A 22,498-nucleotide genomic window follows, 5' to 3' on the forward strand; every position below is an offset into this window, starting at 1 on the left:
ACATTTCAGATGCATACTGCATTAGATGAACTATAGAAGTTTTTAAATTGGTGCAGATTAGCTTTAAAGTTGCTTCTTCAAGGAGCAAATATTATAATGTAGCATGTAATGTTTCCATAGTTTCCTTACCAGAGAAGAGGATGGTTTCAAAGGTTAGAAAGGGGCAGAAAAATTATTAAGAGAGAAGGAACTCAACTAGAGAAGGGAGGGCTCAGGAGCAGAGAGTAAGACAGCTCATTAAAGATGTTTTATAATTCATTCCATTTGCTTTCCTTGATTCTCTTCCTTCCGTGATGGCTTTCTTTATTCTATTGAAGAAAATACCAAAATCAATGGAACCAAGCAACTATTTGAAATCTCAAAGCAAATTTAGGAGAAAGCAATTATTTGAAATCCTGAAGTAAATTTAGGAGAAAGCATTAAAACCCAGGTCTTGATTTCTCTCACTAATACAAATACTTGTTTCCATGTTCTATCTACTTCCTTAATATTTAATGAATGTTCATTATGTCTCATTACTCTGGAAGCTGACAAAATAGCAATGAGCCTATAAGGAAACAAAAGCCTACCCCATCTTTTTTCTCCCCTCGTGCTCTGTTTTTCTACATTGCCATTTCCTTCCCACCTGTACCTCACTACGGAACCCTTACTTCCTTTTACATGGACCTTTTCATTGCCTCATAGTCAGTCTAGTCTTCTATTTTCCAGTATCTCCCAAGACTGCCTTAACTTCTTCATCTAGTCTGTCTTTCTGTGTATTTCCCCTAATTTATTAACTTCCCCTTATAAATATGCTCAACTTACTCAAAGAACAACAGCACACAAAGGCCCTCTCTCACCTCTTGCCTTGAGCTATGGTTTCATTATTCTGCTTCCTTTTCTCACCATACTTAGTAACCAAAGTTTGAATTGTTTTTTCTATGTATTCAGCCCCTCACTTCTTAATCCTCTCCCTCAACAGCTACCTTTGGATTGCCCTTTATTGCAGTGCCCTTGTTCAAGTGACAAGGTATCTCCCACTAAACTGTTTCTTACATATGCAATTAAAATATCTTAAACTTCTGTATTGCTGGTATTGCTAAACAATGTATATTCCAGGATCATCAATGGTTTTATTTCTGATTAGTTTGGGTAGGAACTGCCAAAATCCTCTTATTATTCCAAAGCCAGGAGCATGACCTAGTGGTAGAATGCTTGCCTAGCATGCATGAAATCCTGGGTTCAATTCCTCAGTATACCACAAACACAGAAAAGGCTACAAGTGGTGCTGTGGCTCAAGTGGTAGAGCACTAGCCTTGAGAAAGCCCAAGGATAGTGCCCAGGCCCTGAGTTCAAGTCTCAGGACTTGCATAATAATAATAATAATAATAATAATAATAATAATAATAATAATAATAATTACTGCAGTTCTGGAACCATTGGTTCATAGCTATCATCCTGGCTACTTGGAAGCTGAGAATAGGAGGAGTGCCATTCAAAACCAGCCCAGGAAGAAAAGTTTGCAAGACTCTTTCTCAGTTGATACCCAGGCACAGTTCCACTCATGCCCACCATTCTAGTTCATGGGAAGCTGAAAGTGGAAAGACTGTGGTTCTAGGCCAGAAAAGTCATGATACTCTGTCTCAACAGAAGTAGTAGGGATGTAGTCTGCAATGCCAGCTATGACAGAAAGCCAGATTATGTCCAGGTGTATTCTTGGGAAAGAAGCTAAAACTTATCTAAAATATAATCAGCATTCATATTTTGGAACAACAGATCACAAGAATGTTAAACATGACTGTCCCATGAGTTAAATTTTTAACAGAGTAAAAAAATAGTATAATCTGTATTATTCACATATATAACATAATATATCTTTGTATACACACATACACTCACAAATATCTGTATACATATATTCATACATATGTAAATACATATACTTATAAATGTATATGATCTGTGTTCCATCAAGATTTTAGTTTTAGCATCTTGTTTACAATATATTGTGGATTTAATTATGCCTATCCAAAATTCATGGTTTGAAGGCATAGCCCTAAATATAACTGTATTTAGACAGAGACTCTAAAAGATACTGAAGCTTAACTGAGATCATATAGGTGATCCTTAATTCAACAGGACTAGTGTCCTCATATGAACAGGAAAAAAATAACAGGTGTAAATAAGCACAAAGAAAAAACTATGAGAGGACAGAGACAGAAGGTTGTCTGTGAGAAGACAGAGACCCAATTTAGAACAACCTGTTGGCACCTTGATCTTGGTTTTTGTTACTCGGAGTTGTGAGAAAATAAATTTCTGTTGTTTAAGCCACAAAAGAGAGAGTGAGAGGAAAAGAGGAAGGAAGGAAGGAAGGAAGGAAGGAAGGAAGGAAGGAAGGAAGGAAGGAAGGAAGGAAGGAAGTGAGGGAGGGAGGGAGGGAGGGAGGAAGGGAGGGAGGGAGAGGGGAAGAGGGAAGGAAGAAGGAAGGAAAGAAAGGAAAGGAGGATGGGAGGGAGGGATAAAGGGAAGGAAAGAAAGGACAGAAGGAAGGAAGGAAGGAAGGAAGGAAGGAAGGAAGGAAGGAAGGAAGGAAGGAAGGAAACATTATTTTGTATTTTCTGCTTTTTTTCAACTGTAATTAATAGGATGTTGGCTATTTAAAAAATGCAGACATATAATGGAATAGATTCACGATGTTTACTCTTGCTTAAAGTTAAAAGTGACACTTTTTAAATGTGAAATGAACTGTGCTCCTCACGATGAAACAATGACCCTTCTCTGCTCTAAGTCCTCCATAAAACTTTGAGGAACATGACATTCTGGGTGTGTGGCCTAGCTTACCTCTAATCCAATCTTATTTCTTTCATTCTAACTTTCTTTTTGTGTTCTTGGATTGGGCTCAGAACCTGAGCACTGTTCTTGGGTTTTCTCAAGGCTAGAGCTCTACCACTTGAGCCACAGCACCACTTCTGGCTTGTTTTCTATGTATGTGATACCGAGGAATTGAACCCTAGTCTTCATGCATGCTTGGCAAGCACTCTACCAGGAGGCCAAACTCCCAGCCCCTCATTCTAACATTCTTAAAGATGGTCCCCTGCAAATCCCACAAACATAACCATAGATTGTACTTTGTCTTTTCAGGGGCTATGAAGCTCACATGGACTGGGAGAAGGGAGAAGGTGATATTTATCCTTACTTTGTTTTTGGAGCTGCTTGTTCAGAAGTTGAAATTGACTGTCTGACAGGTGCTCACAAGGTAAGAAGAAAATACCAAATCACTGCTATGGTAAAGCAATAATAAAAATTATGAAACTTACCTTTGTTTGCCCATCACATAGCAAATACTGGACACCAGAAAGCTAGTGGAAAAAATGAGTAATCACACCCAGTTTTGTTCCTGATTTATTCAAGTGCTGTAACCTTTCTTGAAATAATATATCAAACATCTTATTATGTAAGCAACTGATGTCAAGAATTTACTATTAAGCATTTTTTTCAATTCCACCTGAAGACAAGAGATCAAAAGGTGGCCTATAAAGCTAGCGACCTAGAAGATAAATCATATAAGCAGAAGAGATGGCACACAGTATTTGTTTATCTAGAGAAAACAGCATTAGCAATGCACTTCCTGGGTGACTCAGGCAGCACCACCCAGAAAGGACAAATAAGGAATTTTAAGAGACAAAGCTGAGAGACCAGGACCATGGCCAAAGCACTGACACACGTGATATTTATCTTTCAGCACTTTCAGCAGTCAGAAAGCAATGACAGATAGTCATCAGAACAGAGTCGTGGTTAAGACTATGATCGTGATAGGTTGATTTATGGGCTGTTTAGAGATGAGTTTGTTGGAAAGATAGGTATACCACAGAACCAGAAGGAAAGGAGATCCCTTTAGAGGTTGCTGCAATAATCTAAGCCAGAGACAATGAGTGCCAAAGCCAAAAGAGCAGTTATGGAAACTGGAAAGAGAAATCACAAGCAATATGTATTTGGGGTGGGAAATAAATGAGGCACTCGGTGAGAAAATGTTGAGTAAATGAGAAAGGAGAAGTAATGTCCAGTCCTACCTTGGGGGACTGAATCTATGTTTCAATCAGCTTTATTTTTCCAGAACCTGGCCCAATAGGTTTAATAAATGGTCACTGACATAGTGAAAGAATGGCCAATATCCAGAAAACTAACACTTACAAAAGCTGACATGGATGTGGCCAAAAGGGAACTCTATTACACTGTTGGTGTGAAGGTAAATTTGTTCAACCATTATGGAAAGCAGTATGGAGATTCCTCAAAAGATTAAACATAGAGCTTCCCTATTTCCCAGCAATTCTACTCCTGGACATTTGTCTGATAAAGCAAAAACAGGCCACACTAAAGCTACTAGAACAACCATGTTCACTGGAGCATTATCTACTGTAGCCAAGATATGGAATCAGCAGTGAGACTCATACCCATTAAGCACCCAAAAAACCCTAGGAATAGAACCGTGTCTCAAGTGCTAGAGCATTATCCTTAAGCAAAAAGGCTCAGAAACAGTACCAAGACCCTGAGTTCAAGCCTCAGGACTGCTATGCACAAAAATGTTAACTATCACAGATGATAGCTGAGAATGTTCAGAATCGGAAGATACAAAACACAAAGTGTATTCTAAGTGTTAAGCAAGATAGTTAAAAATAAATCCACACTTAGAGACATTCTAGTAATACACAGAAGATAAAGAAAATATTTTAAAAGCTTGAATATACAAATCCATGACCTCTTATAAGAGATTGACACCAAAAATTGTTTTGGGTACCAAGACATGTGAAAGGGTATCAATGTAAGTGAATTAATGCACCTTCTATCTGGCAAATATCATGTAACCCTTTTATTAATTACAATAAAAAATATATATATAAAAAAGAAGATCAGGCTCAAAAAAAACAAATGGTGATAATATGAGATAACTAAGGGAAAGCAAAAGAGATGAGCGATAACATAGTACATTAAGGACAACAATCACTCATTATATGGCTTTTGTTTCTATATCCTGGAGGTCCTAACATTTAGTGTCATACTATATGGTCTTATTGTACATATGCTTATTTGGTTATTTGAAATCGGATAGGGAAGGGGGGAAACAAGATGAGGGGCGGGGTTGGGGAGAGGGAAATGGGGACCAAGACATGAGAAAGGGTATCAATGTATGTGAAGTAATGCACCTTCTGTCTGGTGAATATAATATAACCCTTCTATTAATTACAATAAAAATATATGAAAAAATAAAAAGACTAATAAAGCCAATTATTTATTTTGAAAAGAAATGGTGAAATGTCTTCAAAAGGAAATCATTCCCAACCTAGATTTCCATAACCTTTTTAGGCAGAAACTAAAAGAATTTATCAGCAACTAATCTTCAAGGAAAGATGTCAAGAAAAAATTTAATATAAGAAGAAAAACTCTTATTAAAAAGATAAATGTATATTAAAAGCTCTTTTTGGTGGCACATATATGATGACTTCAGTGGGATATTGTGTTAGTGACATGTAAATAATATGGGATATATTTATTTATCCTGAGGCTAACGATCTGGTATATACTTCAAAAATACTTTTTCATGTATGTATGTATGTCATTTAATAGCATGTTTTTTTTTCACTTGATATGCTGCCATCCCATTTCTCACATTACTACTTCTTTCTATAATTATTATCGTAAATGACTTTGTAATATTAGGAATGATTAAGGTCAAATTTTACAATTTTATACAAAGGTAAATCAGTGTTACATATTTATAAATTTCCAAATTCTTGCACATCCCACATCAATAACTCTATAATTATTAATCAATGACCTCTGATTTAATTTATTCTAAATACTATATTTTAACTGCTAATCATTACTATTTATATGAACTTTACTGACACCATTTTGCTAGGACATTTTATAACCATCTTGGAAACTTCCGTTTGAAAAAAATATTAATGTTAATCAAATGGAATAAATACTGTGACCATTGGTTTATTATTTATTCTCTTCAGAACATTAGAACTGACATTGTAATGGATGCTTCTTTCAGTATAAATCCTGGACATAGGACAGGTATGTATATACTTTATTCCAAGTTATCACTGAATATTTCATACACTAATCACAGAATACTTTACCTATTCTAGATATAGACTAAAAGCAGAAACTCTTTCTTCTGTTTCCTGGATGTCATTAAGTAGTTTGTTCTAATAGTTAAGATTATTTTTCTGTCCTTTTTGTATAGAATTAACTGAAAGGAAAATCCTTGAATTCTAGTTATTTTTTCAACGAACATATGAATTACACAGATGTCTCTGCCAAATTACTCAATCAAGTGCGCTTGGAATCTGTAGTTTCAAAACATTGTTCAGGCATGTGTGATATTACACACATCAGTGAGTGATTCCTGCTATTCAGTTAGGAACTCATTATAGTTAGACAAGAAGTAGAAGGGGCAGCAACTATACAATAAGAGTATGAAGGCTGGGCTCGGTGGCTCATTCCTGTAGTCCTCGCTACTAAGGAGGATGAGATCTGAGGATCAAGGTTCAAAGCCAGCCCAGGCACAAAAGGACCTGAAACTCATCTCCAATTAACCTCTAGAAAATGGGAAGTGGGGCTTGGCTCAGGGGTAGGGCAGTAGCCTTGAAAATGTTAATTTGAAAATACAAATTAACATTTGAAATACAAATTAACATTTCAGAGAGGAATATGATCTCAACTTGAGTTTGTTGACTTCAAGTTGCCTATAAAAGATCCATGTAGAAAGCTGGGAGCTGATGGCTCATTCACGTAATCCTCACTATTCAGGAGGCTGAGATCTGGGGATCACAATTTGAAGCCAGCCTAGGCAGGAAGGTCCGTGAGACTCTTACTTCCACTAAACTACTGAAAAACAAACAAACAAAAAGCCTGAAGTGGTGCTGTGACTCAAGTGCAGAAGCACAGAAGCACAAGGACAATTTCTAGGCCTTGAGTTCAAGTCCCGGAACCAGTAACCACACCCCCCCCCACACACACACACACAGAAAAGATTTTGGTAGAAGCAGCTAGAACATTGGATGTCTAGATCTAAACCTTGAGCCCTGAGCTAAAGATGCATATTTTAGAGTGATGTATAGAAGTGGTTATTGAAATCACCTAAGAACCAGTATCATGAAAGTGAAGGAAAGAGAGAGGGAGAGAGAGAATGAAAGAGAAATATGAGTTCAGGGGCTTTAAACAAAACTCACCATATAATACATACACACAAGTATATACATTAGCACTTTAATTAACTCAAATATTTTAGCACATTACAAATGTGAGCAAATAAAATGTTTGAAAGATTCTCTCAGCATACCATTTATAGGTCCCACCAGTGATTTTTCTGAAACAGAACTTTTGTGTGGCTAAATTCTATTTACTGAACTTAGAATGCAATCAGATTAGACTGAAGTCAGAAGTTAGTCCTTGAAATAAGGAAAGGAGAGGAACAGGTACTAGGATTTCAGCCCACTTCCAAAGACATTCTCTACTGAGAAAGAACAAATCCAAGATCTTGACAGCATTCTCAGAAGGGATGTCCTGGTACCTGGAAGCATGGCTAAGGGGTTATCTTTTTACTAGTCAGATGACCCTGCAGTTAAAATACCTTGTTCCAGAGATTGAATGCATCCCCACAAGAGACTCCCACATTTGTTTCTCGAATCATGATGATACAAATGACTCATCAAAACCTTGGAAATAAACATTTTTTGTTTTTACAAGCAAGTCCAAACAATTTTCTAAAATCTACTCAGGGATTTCACAAGCCATTAGTCACATCTTGACATTAAAAATGGGGTGCTAGACTCAATCCAGGGGAACCAATCATTTAAAAGAATGACATCCTGACATGTTGAATTGAAACCCCTTTGTACAATTACTTAATGGTAATAATAAAAGTAAAATAATAAAAATGATATTTTCAGGTGATACTTGGAAGGTCGTCAGACAGCAAGAGAGTAATCTTTTTTCTTTTCATGTTGTAGATTGAAGGCGCCTTTGTTCAAGGTCTTGGACTTTATACCCTGGAGGAGCTGAGATATTCTCCAGAAGGAGTCCTCTATACCCGAGGTCCAAAACAGTACAAGATCCCTTCAGTCACTGACATCCCAGAGGAGCTCCATGTATCCCTGCTGACAACAAAGCAGAACCCCAAAGCAATCTACTCCTCCAAGGTAATCATCTAGGCTCTGTAGATCTGACACTCTGCACTTAGGGATTTTCCTTCTAACAGCTGAGTGGATGGATGGATGGATGGATGGATGGATGGATGGATGGATGGATGGATGGATGGATCTAGCAAGATAAAAACAATCACACCGAGGAATTCACTGAGAATTATAGCCCAATGATGTAGAAATAAGAGAATGTAGAAAGAAAGCTATATTCAGTGGTGCCAGAGTTGCTCAAGATCCTCTTATTTTATGCTTCTCACCATACCCAGTTCTTCATTGAGAGAAATATACACAAAGCCTTTTGTTTTCCCTAGGCTAGTCTGGAACTGCTGTCTTCCCACATTCAGCCTTCCTTGTGGCTGGAGTAACTTTTTGCCCAGACTTGTCTTGAACTATGATCTTTCCAATCTAGACTCAAAAGCAGCTAGGACTTTATTTCTCAAATGTCTGTTTGTGTGAGTGCGTGCATGTGTGCGCACACACACACATATACTGAGAAGACAGGATATGTGGACCTGACAGTGGAATATGATTAACAAAACACTGCTTTGGAGAAAGACTGCTTTAAGGTGCCTATATCTTTATTTAAGTCAGATATCATCCCAGTGTAATTTGTCTAATAAACAATAAAAGAGACATATATCCCCCTTATTCAGACCAAACAAGAATCACAGCCATGGAATCCCTCTCGTTCAACCTCCGGGACTCCAGCACACTAAGGGCAGAGGGCTGGTGGGGTGAGCCTCCAGCAGCAAGGCGAGCCAGCTGCTAGTGAGGACAGGCCTGCAGGACCTTGCTGGACCAGTGCAGGTGGGGCAGCGAGTCTCTGATGATATCTCTATAAGTCCATGAACCCTCACTGGATCAAAACTTACTCTGCCAGCTTTCTTCTCATTTCCAGCATTAGTCATCACTTGAGGTATTTCTTAGGCACACCATGAATTAAGGTGTAACTGATTTGTTAAGTAATAGATTTACTAGAAGCACAATAATAGGGACAAAGTTATATAATTCACAATAAGACGTGATTAATAGACATGGTTCTTAACATGGTTTCCACGCCTTGCATAATCTGCCCTAGCAACCTTTCCCAAAGCTCCTTGTGCCACTATTTCTGCACAGCCTTCTTCACCTGTCGGGGTGGCTCCAACTATTCCTTCCTTGGAAATTTTGCACGTGTCACTGCATCTGTTAGGGCTCTTTAGAGAAACAGCCATTGGCACTTACCTCTATATATGTACATACGTGTATGGACATGCACAATATGTGTGTATGTTAACACAAATGTAATGCTTATCTGCATATGCACATATGTGTATGTACATATGTATATATGTGTATGTATACATAGACTGGAAGATATATATTTCGAAGAACTGGCTCCCACAATTATAGGGGTAACAAGCTCAAGATCTCTAGGTCAGGTCAGCAGGCTGCACACTTAAGGTACCATTTCTATATTGAAACCTTGAGGTAGAATAATTCATTCTCAAGGAAACTCTTTTTTTAATATTTTTATTGTAATTAATAAAAGGGTTACATGATATTTGCCAGATAGAAGGTGCATTAATTCACATACATTGATACCCTTTCACATGTCTAGATCCCCATTACCCTCCCCCCCAAACCCCCATCTTGGTTTTCCCCCCTTCCCTATCAATTTCAAATAACCACATACAAATATATCCAATATATCAGATAACAAAGTGAGATACTGTAACAATATAATATAACCAAGGGACAGCAAAAGAGATGAGAGATAACATAGTACATTAAGGACAACAATCATTCATTGTATGACTTTTGTTTCAATATCCTGGAGATCCTTTCAATTAGCTTCATACTATATGGCCTTATGTATCAAGGGTTTGCTCTATTGCAAATCTCTGCTAGTAGAGCCCAAGGTTTCTACTGATTATGACAAATGAGGGAAACCATTGAGCCCAAGTTCCTTTGAGTCTGGCTTACTTCACTTAATATGATTTTTTTCTAAGTCTTTCCATTTCCTAACTAATAGGGCGATGTCATTTTTTCTGACAGCAGCATAGAATTCCATTGTGTATAAATACCACATCTTGTTGATCTACTCATCAACTGAGGGACATCTAGGTTGGTTCCATATCTTTGCTATGGTGAATAGTGCTGCAATGAACATTGTTGTGCTAGTGAATTTAGTATGCCCTTGTTTCTGGATGGTTGGGTAAATGCCAAGTAGTGGAATTGCTGGGTCATAGGGGAGCTCTATGTTTAGCCTTTTGAGGCACTGCCACACTGCTTTCCATAGTGGTTGAATGAGTTTGCACTCCCACCAACAGTGTAGTAGAGATTCCTCCTGGCCACATCTCTGCCAGTATCTGTTGTTATTAGATTTCTTGATAATGACCATTCTAACTGGAGTGAGGTGGAAGCTCAGAGTTGTTTTGATTTGCATTTCTTTTATGAAAAGGCAACTTTTTTGTGTTTTCTTTTCCACTTCCTTTCCTATTTGTCCTACATTTTCTTTAGAAGACAATAGTAAATGGATTTAGTATGCCCTTGTTTCTGGATGGTTGGGTAAATGCCAAATAGTGGAATTGCTGGGTCATAGGGGAGCTCTATGTGTAGTCTTTTGAGGAACTGCCATACTGCTTTCCATAGTGGTTGAGTTTGCACTCCCACCAGCAGTGTAGCAGTGATCCCTCCTGGCCACATCCCCTCCAGCATCTGTTGTTCTTAGTTTTCCTGATCCTGGCCATTCTAACTGGAGTGAGGTGGAATCTTAAGAGTTGTTTTGATTTGCATTTCTTTTATGACCAGAGATGTTGAGCATTTCTTCATGTGTCTATAGGCCATTTTTGTTTCTTCTTCAGAGAAGACTCTCTTTAAGTCTTTGGCCCATTTTTTAATGGGATGGTTGTTACTTTGGAGATTAGTTTTGGAGTGATTCAATTTTTTGAGCTGTTGATATATTTTAGATATGAGGCCATTGTCCGTTGTATGGTTGGTGAAGATCTTCTCCCACTCTGTAGGCTTCCTAATTAATTTATTAGCTATGTATTTTGCCATACAAAAGCTCTGCAGTTTAATGCAGTCCCACTTATCCAGCCTTTCTCTGATTTGTTGTGATTCTTGGTCCTTATTAAGAAAGTTTCGACCTGTGCCAAGGAGGCATAGTGTATCTCCTATTCCTTCTTGTAAAGTTTTCAGTGTGTTAGCTTTTACCTCCAGGTCTTTGATCCATTTGGAGTTAATTCTAGTGCAGGGTGACAAAGAAGAATCCAACTTTAGTTTTCTGCAGGTGCTTAACCAGTTCTGCCAGCACAACTTGTTGAAGAGGCTGTCTTTCTTCCATTCTATTTTTTTGGCTCCCTTGTCAAAGATTAGGTGGCCATAGGTCTGTGGTTTAATATCTGGGTCCTCAGTTCTATTCCATTGGTCTTCAGGCCTGTTCTTGTGCCAGTACCAAGCTGTTTTGATAATTATAGCTCTGTAATAGAGTCTAAAGTTTGGTATTGAAATTCCTCCTACACTGTTCTTTCTGCTAAGAAGTGTTTTTGCTATACGGGGTCTTTTATTATTCCATATGAAATTTTGGATTGCCTCTTCTATGTCTTTAAAGAATGCCATTGGGATATTGATGGGTATTGTGTTGAATTTGTAGATAGCCCTTGGCAAGATTGTCATTTTCACGATGTTGATTCTTCCAATCCAGGAGCATGGGAGGTTTTTCCATTTCCTTAGTTCTGCTTTAATTTCCTTTTTCAAGGTTTTAAAGTTTTCATCAAAAAGGTCCTTTACATTCTTAGTTAAGATAATTCCTAGGTCCTTTATTTTCTTTGAGGCTATTGCAAAAGGAGTTGCTTTCCTGATTATTGCCTCGTTCTTCTCACTGTTGGCATAAAGGAAGGCAGTTGATTTTTGAGGGTTAATTTTATACCCTGCTACCCTTCCAAAGTTTTGAATCAGCTCAAGGAGCTTGGGAGTGGAGTCTACAGGATTCTTTAAATACAGAATCATGTCATCTGCAAAGAGGGAAAGTTTTACTTCCTCTTTCCCTATTTGGATCCCCTTATGAAAGGACTTCAACTGATTAAAGACTCACATCATCAAGGGTTATCTTTTCTTAAAGCCACTGTTAATCACCTCTACAAGGTAACTTTCAAATGAACACCTTCACTACATCACCCCCATGCTGCTTCTTCCCGGGATCTACCCTCCCTCCTTTTCCTCTCCTGACAAATGCTATCTCACCTGCCAGATGTCACAGTAAATGTCACTTCCCCAGGAAGCCAGTCCAGTCCCCACAGCTATGTAAATGCTCACTGGTGTCCTATCTTGTGGCAGGACATGGGCTAGAAGTCAGTCTCCATCTTCACAGGAGTCACGTGTGTGCCTATATGACCAGGCAGAATGATGACAGCAACTTAGACTGTTCCTTCCATGAAGGATAGAATACATAATTGTCCCTTCCATACTGGGTTGCAGGGCCCAGAACCTTGGATGCTTGTGTTTGCCCTCAGAAGGCATCTAACTCAGAGACTCTCAGTGGCAGGAATGACACCAGAATCTCCTGGAAGAGGCACATGGGCCTTGAAAAAGCTTTGTTCATTATATTCTTCTTGGGTTGTAGCTTGGTAAAGCTTTCAGGCTCTGTTTTAATTCAAAGTAAGAAGGATAAGCCCTTGGCATGGGCCAGGTGAGGGCTGTCAGCTGCTAGATAGATGCTTCTCTACTCTCAGCCTTTAATTGACCAGTTGGCATTGTAGGTAATACCTGGAACCGTGGCTAGTTTCATCAACCACACCCACACGGTCTATTTAGGTCGAAGCATGGCAGGCCTCAGCCAAGAATCTTGCCTTCTGGTTCGCATGGCTAGCGTTGGGGATACTACCTGGACTTGCCCTCCTCTAGACCAGATCACCACCTTTGGGGCCCAGCTAGTCTCCTCCCGCCCAAAAAATAGAAAGTAAGTGCTCTAGCAGAGCTCAGAGCTGCCTTCAATCTAGTCCTAAGGGATAATTACAAAGACTATCACCTTGGGAACCGAATGAGACCGTGTAGGCAAGGTATTGGAAGAAAGGAGAGGCTGTCAGCCACAACTGACCCAGGTGCAGTCAGGACTGGAATTTGTGTAACATTTGCTGAGCCTCCGTGTGAATCAGCCATTGGGCCACCCAGCTTTATAGTGAGTTGCCAGCTAGATGCCGTGGGGATGGAAGAGAATGGAGCCCCTCTGGGTATTCTTCCCAATCAGCTCCGATCAGTGATCAATATGTCTACTCCCCGCCCCACTCTCCACCCCCAAGAGGTGACTCTCCTAGGCTAGGTTTCCCAAACTTCTTTTTGTCTTCTCCACCTCCAGGGCCTGGGCGAGTCTGGAATGTTTCTGGGGTCTTCAGTGTTTTTCGCCATAGCTGACACTGTGGCTGCAGCTCACAGGGAGAGAGGCTTGGCCCCACTTTTGACCATGAACAGCCCAGCCACAGCAGAGCAGATCCGGATGGCCTGTGTGGATCAGTTTACAGAGCTGGTATGGGACTCCTTCATCTTGTTTGGGAAACTCTGTCACCCTTTCAGTGGTTCTCAGTGCATGGGGGGGTTGGGGCACACACAATTCCAAAGAAAATCCACAGACCCAGCAAGCATCATTTCCTCGTTGAAAAATGATAGTTACTGTGAGCTTTCACAAGGAAGCTATAGGACGTTCATATTTAATATTGGAAATATAGATGTGAAAGGGGCTGAGAAGTAGACAGGCTTGGTGGTACACACTGTAATCTTAGTACTTAGAAGGTTCAAGGTTGGCTTGGCCTGGGCTGACAGGTCTTATAGCAGGACCCTGTCTCAAACAAAGAAAAAAATGGTCTTTTCCATCTAAGAATGGAATGGAATGGAATTCCGTCTGGAAAGGGTTCAGAGGACTGGCCATTGGCCTCACAGCTGTACATCTACTGCCAGCCACAACCCACCTCCAAAACCGCACAAAATTCTTATTTCCTAGAATAATAGGAATGTGTATCATGACTCCAACGCCTCTGGAAGCCTACCCATGCCTCCAAAACTGTGCTAAAATCACATTTCTGAACCACACATGGCCACGGAGCCCAGTAGATTTGCAGTGCTGAATGCACTCTGAAGTTTGAAGAAGAGTTATTAAAAGAATATTAAAATTCTTCATTAATAATTTAATCAGAATGTAAAATAATAGCTATTAAAATTAAGTTCATATATGACTCCCCAATGACTCACCTAAAAGCTTCCATTTAAATTCTCCCACCATTTCCCACTGCCACGCCATCAATCCCCATATCTTCCATAGCCACATATTTTACTTTTTAATGTAGCTTCAACAGAGCTTACAAATGTAAGTATTAATCCAGGCAATAGTGGCCCACAACTGAAATCCCAGCTACTCGAGAGGCTAAGATCTGGAGATCGTGGTTCAGAGCCAGCCCAGATAGTAAAATACATGAAATTCCTATGTCTAACCACCAAAAAGCCAGGAGTGAAGCTGTGGCCCAAGTGATAGAGCACTAGCCTTGAGGAGAAGAAGCTCAAGGAAAGGCCAGCACTCAGGCCATGAGTTCAAGCTCCAGTACTAGAACCATACACAAAAGAAAATCTTAAGTATGGCTTTTAGTGCATTTCAGACTGTTTCTGCTGTAGGACTTCTAGGTACTTGGGACTGACTTAAGGGCTGTCAGGAGCAGGATAGGGGAATCTTCCCTTGAATTGCTGAAAAAGTAAACTTTCACAAGTTTCCGAATTTTAAAATAGATACCAAGCAGGAGAGAAGGAAACGGTAGAGCAGGGATCCTTAAACCTTCTTCATCCATCAAGTTCCCTTCCTTTCATAACTCTTCCAAAGACTCGAGCCCAACAGACCATCTCACATCTGTCCATCTGTCCTGTTATTACATTTCATTTCTAGACAACCCACCCATTTACCTTCCTGGCTCTGCTCTCCAAGTACATTCCATGTACCCACTATGTGAAAAGCATTGTATTGGGCTGAATCAGAAATACAACACAAGTCGCTCTCCCAAGGAGTCCAGAGTCTAGCCAGAGATAGATATGAGAACCAGTGATCACCATTCACACCATCTAATGGTAGGGCCGCTGAGGCAGCATAAAGAATGGGGAGCTGCAGACTCATTCACACTATGTCCTAATTCTCTTTGTCCTTCACTTTGTCTTTCATCAATGAGCTTTCTAAAATGATGACTGCTTGTAAAACAGCAGAGTGGTGTGCAGGCCTGGAATTCAGATGATTGGGCTCAAATCCCAGCTCAGCCATTTACTAGCCATAAGTGAGACTCTAAGCAACTTTGACCCATTATTTTTTTAATCTTTAATGTAGAGAAAGTACCTCCCTACTTATATTAAATGAGTATTAAGTAGGCTTAGTTCTCAAAGTGCTTAATGTACTACCGGCATAGAGTAACCTCTGAATTAATGTTAGTGATGGTCATTATGATGACAATTATGATTGCATCACAACCAGGTCCTGGGCATCCAGCCATATGTTTTCTGATTTTCTTAACCCATTACACTGTCATGGGAAATTGAGTCAAGTGGGAGTCACAGTGGCAGGCGCAAATAGGGGTCTGGGGTTTAGCAAGGGTGTTACAGACACTGACCCATTATCCTAACTTAGGTCAGCTGAAAGTTTCCTGATCTAATTCAATAATAGTATGTTTTAAATGCATGTGAAAAGACTACTACAGTTCTGTACTAAAGACAGTATGTGGCTGTCAATGGTTATGATGTTGTTGTTGTTACTGTGGTTTTCCTGCCACGCCTGGGGCTTGAACTCAGAGTTAGGTAGTGTCCCTGATCTGGATTTGCTCAAGGATAAGTCTCTACCACATGAACCCCACTTCTACTTCTGGTTCTTGTTTTGGTGGTTAATTGAAGATAGATTCTCACAGACTTTCCTTTGAACCTCTATCCTCAGATTTCAGCTCCTGGGTAGTTTGAATTACAGGCATGAGCCACCAGTGAGTGCCCAAAATCAAACTTTATGGTGTACTTAAAAATTGTGGCTAGGGATGAATCTAGAGCGAATCATGTTAAGTGAGACAAGTCAAGACCTAAGGATCAAAAGGCGCATGGTATCCTTAATATGTGGATATTAAATCCAAAGAGTACAAGAGCAAGGACTCAATAACTGCATACCCAAAGCTATGGACAAGGTAATGGAAATATAAACATAACTATATAGACATAAAAACCCATGACTCTGTAGACATAATGTTTTATTTCATAAATTAATGTTTCTATGACATACAAACCCTTAGCTTAATTGTGATTAAGTTCTAAATACTAAGTCTCAATGATTGTAAATAGAGATTCCCTCCTTGAACACTTGTATGTTAAACTTGTCATTTAAAATATGATGTAAAAATCAATGTTAATAAATTATTTTTTAAAAAAAATTGTGGCTAGGCACTTAAGAAATGGCTGAAAAGAAATGGAAAAGATCTCACGGTGTTTTATGTTTAATGGCATAGGATCTTTACAGAAAAGTGATATGAGTGCAGTTATCAGACACAGCCCCAAGCAGCCATTCAGAAATTGGCAAGAAGGAAAGTATCCAGCTAATGGGAGAGTTCTAGAAAAATAGACATAAAGGAAAAGGAATCCCTACTGGAACTCTTGCTGGCATTAGTGGGTAAGGGAAGAAAGATGTCAGTTATGTCTAAGAACACAGATCTTTGGTTTGGCTAGAGGACAGAATCTGAAAGGGAAAAATGTGGTGAGTGAAGTAGAAAAATAATCTGAACCAGAACATAAGTTGTCTTAAAGGTCAGTTAAAGCCCGTAGGTTTTGTTCTGTGGATTATAATGAAATGATAGGAATGACATAATTGGGAAGACCAATTTTCAGGTTGTGTAACATAAATTATCTTGGGTGAAGATTAGCTTAGTTGAGAAGCTGCTATAATAGTTCAGAGGTGAGAAAGGCATGAGCATGTCCATACTAGGAGCACAGAAAGACATAGTCAAGCCATATCACCAGTCATCTGATTGGCTAGAGGAGCTAAAGATTAGTACAATTTGTGTTCAGGGTGGTAAGGGAGGCTGTGGATGCTCAAGGGCAACATAGGACCAGTTTCAAAGGGAAGATGGTGAATTTGCTTTTAGATCTATAGTGTGGTAGTTAGCCAAGGGATTTATCCAGCAGGCAGTTAATACAGGATTGGCAAAGAACTAGGTTGCAGAAAGATTTATGAGTCATTAGTACAACCCAATAATTAGAGCCCATGAAACTGGATAAACCTCACCAGAGGGTGAACTTAAACACAGGAAAGAATGAGTGAGATGTAAATGGAAGGAGGGGAAGGAAAAAAGAATTTTGGAAAGAAAGGTAGGAATGAGCCAGGGGATGGGAAGACAGACATAGGCAGAGAAGAGAAGACAAGAGACTCTCAACACCTGGACACCTGCCCACTGGGCTTGAGGCATCTTCAGACGGGACTGACCATTTGCGTGGGAAAGAGGTGACAAGAAGATAGCAGGTGCCAGTAACTCCCCACTCACACCCACACATATCCAAACAACGAAGTCCACTCACCCGAAGACCACTCCATCATAGCACAACCTTGCCATGGAGGAAGACACCCTAAACTCCAAGAGGCCTCCTGTTATTGTGTCCTCAATCTCTAGCAATGCCCCGTGGCTGAGTGGAGACAGAAAACCAGGCCTCCTGACTCCCCCTGGACCTTGCCCCAGAAACAGGAGGTGGGCAGCTTTGTGGAGCATAGGTGCTGTGGGCTGTGGAGACATCTGGTGACCTTGAAGACGCAATACACACCAACTCAAACTGTTTGCCTGCCTGGGAGGTCATTGCCAGGACTGATGAATCTTCACTAACTCAGCCCGAGGCAGAAGCAACTGGCCATTTTGATCCAAGTCTTTCAGTGACCCAAACTCACTCCACCCAATACATTGGAACATGTAAGAATATCAAGCACCCAAGCGCACACAAGTTACTGCTCTGTGCCACCGACGGGATCCATTCCATGAGGTGACTAGGAGGTTCTTCTTTTTCAGCTAAGACAATGTCAAACCATCCCCTCCCACCGCTCTAGCCCCAGTGGCAGCTTTGGGGAGATGCCCAGCTGAGGAGGACAACCCATCCTCTTCCAGGAGGCCTACACAGTCCCTCCTAGCCCCGCATGTGGTGATCCTTCTTTGCCAGCCTGTGACCTCTGGGACCCAGTGACCAGCAAGGTCCATGCACCAGCACCACCTCACAGTCCTGGGGACACAAGGGACCAGACAAGGCTCTAAAAGCAACCTCAGTTGTCCCCAACCAAATCACCTGAGCAACTTGATAACAGCAGAAGAGAATATTTGCGAAATATGTTCAGGCCATTCCAATGTTTTCTCCAATAAGCCCTATGGTTCTTAGAAAGCAAGAGATGGAAAGTTTTAAAGAATTCATCCAAAAGTAAAGCACACTAACTATGCTTTCATGTAACTCAATAGTTTTTCACCCATCGGTTTCAAACAGACAATAAATGTCCTAATGTAGGAAGTGGAGCCGTGGCTCAAGAGGTAGAACATCAACCTTGAGCAAAGAAGCCAGATGAGAGTTCATGTCCCAGTATCATAGCAGCATGCACACTTGTGCATGTCTTAAGGCAAGCACAAATGAATGGATGGAGGCTATCAGGAAATGAATGTCTCTTCCTCTAGTGCTTGCCCTATGCTGGTTTGGTTTCAAGAATGTCCTTGAAACTAAACAACAGCAAAAATGTACCTGGGTTCATTTGAGGACTTTATCACCAGCTCTCTAACCTTCCTGAGTATCAATGACCAGGAATTGCATCATTGAAAGGACTGTCCTCCTTCCTAGAGTATTGGCTTGCTAGGCTCAGAAGAGAAGTGCACAGGAGCCAGAAAATGAGTTGAGAGAACATGGAGGGGAATGATGTGCTATGGGGAAGATCCACAAGATAGTGAGTGCTGGTGGACTGGTTAATTGCATGCATGGTGAGAATTCTTTTTTAGCCCCAGAAGCTGAATAAGCCTTATGGGTATGTATATGCATTTGCCATCATGAAATATCAGCATTCAGATTACTTTCACCCCTCTTTGAGTGGCTCCAGAAAACAAATTTGGAAGGTGAAATCAATCCTTACTTTTGGAAGACACCAAAAGCATACAGAGAGACCGCAAAATTCTCGTCTTTGTGTGTCTGCTATCATTTTCCACACATGTCACAAGAAAGGAAAACTGCCCATGTTTGTCAACTACAAAGTGCAAGACAAGGAGGATTTCATCAGATGAAACTTTGCAAATGTATTATACTTTGTTTAAATGTCTAACCACTCCCTCCCAATGTACATCAAGGTGACCATATGATAAAGATGCATGGCTGCTTTATTATGCTCCTCCATTTAGGAAAGGTTTAAAAAAAGCAGCTACCTTTCCAATTCATCATGCTATGAAGGTATCTACTGGTTGGTGCATTTGGTTTGTCAGACAGAACTGAAAAGATTTGGGAAATACTATTTTGTGCAGTAGAAGTAAATTTTCTTGTTAGATAAATTTAGAGAATTGGATAAATTTAGATAAACTCCTACTGAACATAAGTGAAATTCAGTTCCTTACCTGTAAATTTTTTCTTCTTTAGGAGAAAGAATTTACTTCTATTTTATTTTTGAATTAATAGTATTTTGTAGAATTAGGAGATTTTACTGTGGCATTTCCACATATGCACACAGTTCACTAGATGGAAGACTAAAGGAAAATTGCTTTGCCTAAATAGAAACACTATTTGCTAAATTTAAATTTATTTAAAGTTAAAATGATATTGTAGTCATTTAACTATGTTATTTTTCCTTGGTAAAAACCTCGAACAATAAAAACCTCAATCTTAAATTTCAAGCAAACAATAAAAAACATACTGAATTCAATGAGTTACTCCTTCATGTCATATATGGTCTTAAAAACATTTACCAGGTTATAATCAGATGCATAAATATTAAGTGCCTGGAGTGTATTCTTTGTTCTTCACATCTTCTCTGTTCTAATTTTAATAAAATTCTACTCACTACTTAAACTTAAGAATTGATATTACTATATTAGATAATGTAATGATGTAATCAAATATTTACCTAAAGAAAATATATTGCTGCTAATTATAGGTCATTTTAATTTCTTTCTGTTTTTCAAGCATATTCCTTAATCTTTTTCTGAATTTTTCTTTTAGGTTCCTCAGATTGATTCTGAAGGCTGTACACCTTGGTCCATCCCAGTTGCCTAATGATTTGTGTTCAAGATCAGACAATCTTCTGATGGGTTTAAAGCCTCAGCAGTTCACTAGTATAAGCATCTTTATCTAAAAGATAGGACTTTTTATATAAGAAATTCTTTTTATGAGAAATTGAGAGCAATTCTTACATCTTCATATTTCAGATTCACAAAATATCTTGTAATCCTTAATTATACATACATAATCAAGATGTTTCTGAAGATTTGACAAAAATATAGTGTTTGATCGAGCGTAATTGGTGTAGCATTCTTAGATTGTGAACGCTTCTTCTAGCCTGATACAGACAAGATAAAGGTCTAGCCGACAAAGGTGTTGCTCCGAGAGAAAAAGTAAGAAATGAGGATTTTTGTGGCTGATTGCTGGAAGCTTGTGAACGTTCTTATTAAAGATGATGTTCTGCACTGAATATCATCAATGATATTTATGGGTCATAAATTATCCATCATAATGAATATTCACTTGCTTATTGTAATGCGCAATCTTGCTGACAATTCACTTAAAGTGCTAAGGCTCTCCTTTATCAAAGAATTATTGATTTACTCAATGAGTTGTTGAATAAGGTAGAGGCACTTCCTAACATGATTTGTAGGAGGGCAACTAAGAAACTGCAAAGAAAATTCCATGAACCAATAACAGCAAGAGCAACCTAATTCTACTTGGTGACTTTCCCCCATCTCTGTGTATTTGACTGCACAAAATAAACCTATGAAAGAGGCCAAGTGAATAATCAGTAAATATGCCTTTCCTAAGTTCAAAATGCATGAACACTCAATATTTTCAGTATCCAAAGCATATTCAAATGCTGTCCAGTTGGAACTATGCTAATGCTAACTTCAAATGTGGAAAAATACACAATAACAGACAGAGACTTGTTTTTATCTAATTTTTATATGTACAGAATGTTCAGTGACCATGATTTTCATCAAGATGGTTTTGTACACAGAATCACCATAAATTATCTCAACCCAGTAAATCATTTTAGGATATCTATCCATTTCTTATCTTTCCCGTCTATGCATGAGCAGTTCGTTTGAGAGTAAAATGAAAAGAGTGACAGATGGTAGACTAGCCAGGAATAGGAAATTAGGGAGGCAATTCATATACTAGGGAGGTTCTTGGGTGTTGTGGCTGGAACTACAATCAGAAAGCTAACCCAGTGCCCACTAACAACTGCATGCCATTTTCTACTTTCAAACATTTTCACATCCTTCCTCTGATGAATACCAGATTCTCTACTGGGATTAGAGATGCATAGAAAATACTTATGACAATAGGAAGCATGCAGAAGAAGGTCCAGAAAGAGCATAGACTGTTCCTGAGGCCACAATGCTTAGTTTTATAATCAGTTCTTTGTAAAGGAAGAACAAAAAAAATGTGATGACAAATACTAAGACATTTAGTATTAAAGGTATCATTACAGTATAGATTCAGTCATTTAATTTTTGCCAGTCCTGTGGCTTGAACACAGGGCCTGAGCACTGTCCTTGGATACTTTTGTTCAAGGCTAGCTCTCTGCCAACTTGACTCACAGCACCACTTGAGGCTTTTCTGATTATGTGGTACCAAGGAATCGAACCCAGGGCTTTGTGCTGGCTAAGCAAGCACTCTATTACTAGGCTATGCTCCTGGCTCAGATTCTGTCATTTTTGAGAATATTCTTTTTTGTAATCTGTGCAGATCATATGTGAGTTAGCTACTATGCTGGGCACTGGAGACACATGGTGAAACAGACAGATCCAGATCCTGTCCCCCTGAAGTTTATAATACAATAAAAAGAGACTGGCATTACTAGTATAGTCATACAAATGTCATTGCAAGGTTTGTCGACTGCAAGAACACAAAGGAGGGGGAGGAGGGGGGAGGAGGAGGAGGAAATCATTGGAGTGAACAGAAAGAAGCACTAATGTCATAAAAGACAAAAAGGCATTCGTTGTGGAAAGAGTTGCTATAAATGATGATCAGGAATGACACACTTGAAGACAACAGAGCAAGAGGGAGGTTTTGGTGAGAAACTGGAAATTCCCGTGCAAAGAAAGGAGGTGCTG

The 22,498-nt window shown here is 39.4% G+C and overlaps 1 protein-coding gene across 1 annotated transcript in view; it reads left to right on the forward strand.

Annotated features, from left to right (window-relative positions):
* LOC150048610 (aldehyde oxidase 3-like) overlaps positions 1-22,240 on the forward strand; it is an 83,371-nt gene extending 61,131 nt beyond the window's left edge. The window contains 6 exon segments of the mRNA XM_090354574.1: positions 3,121-3,235; positions 6,000-6,046; positions 6,048-6,060; positions 8,001-8,189; positions 13,531-13,698; positions 20,391-22,240. Of these exon segments, the coding sequence (XP_090210700.1) occupies positions 3,121-3,235; positions 6,000-6,046; positions 6,048-6,060; positions 8,001-8,189; positions 13,531-13,698; positions 20,391-20,444 (586 nt within the window). The 3' untranslated portion in view covers positions 20,445-22,240.
* Positions 22,241-22,498: the final 258 nt, after the last annotated feature.

This window comes from Megascapheus bottae, chromosome 21, assembly GCF_031878675.1.
Source record: "Megascapheus bottae isolate mThoBot1 chromosome 21, mThoBot2.hap1, whole genome shotgun sequence".
NCBI classification, from domain to species: domain Eukaryota; kingdom Metazoa; phylum Chordata; class Mammalia; order Rodentia; family Geomyidae; genus Megascapheus; species Megascapheus bottae.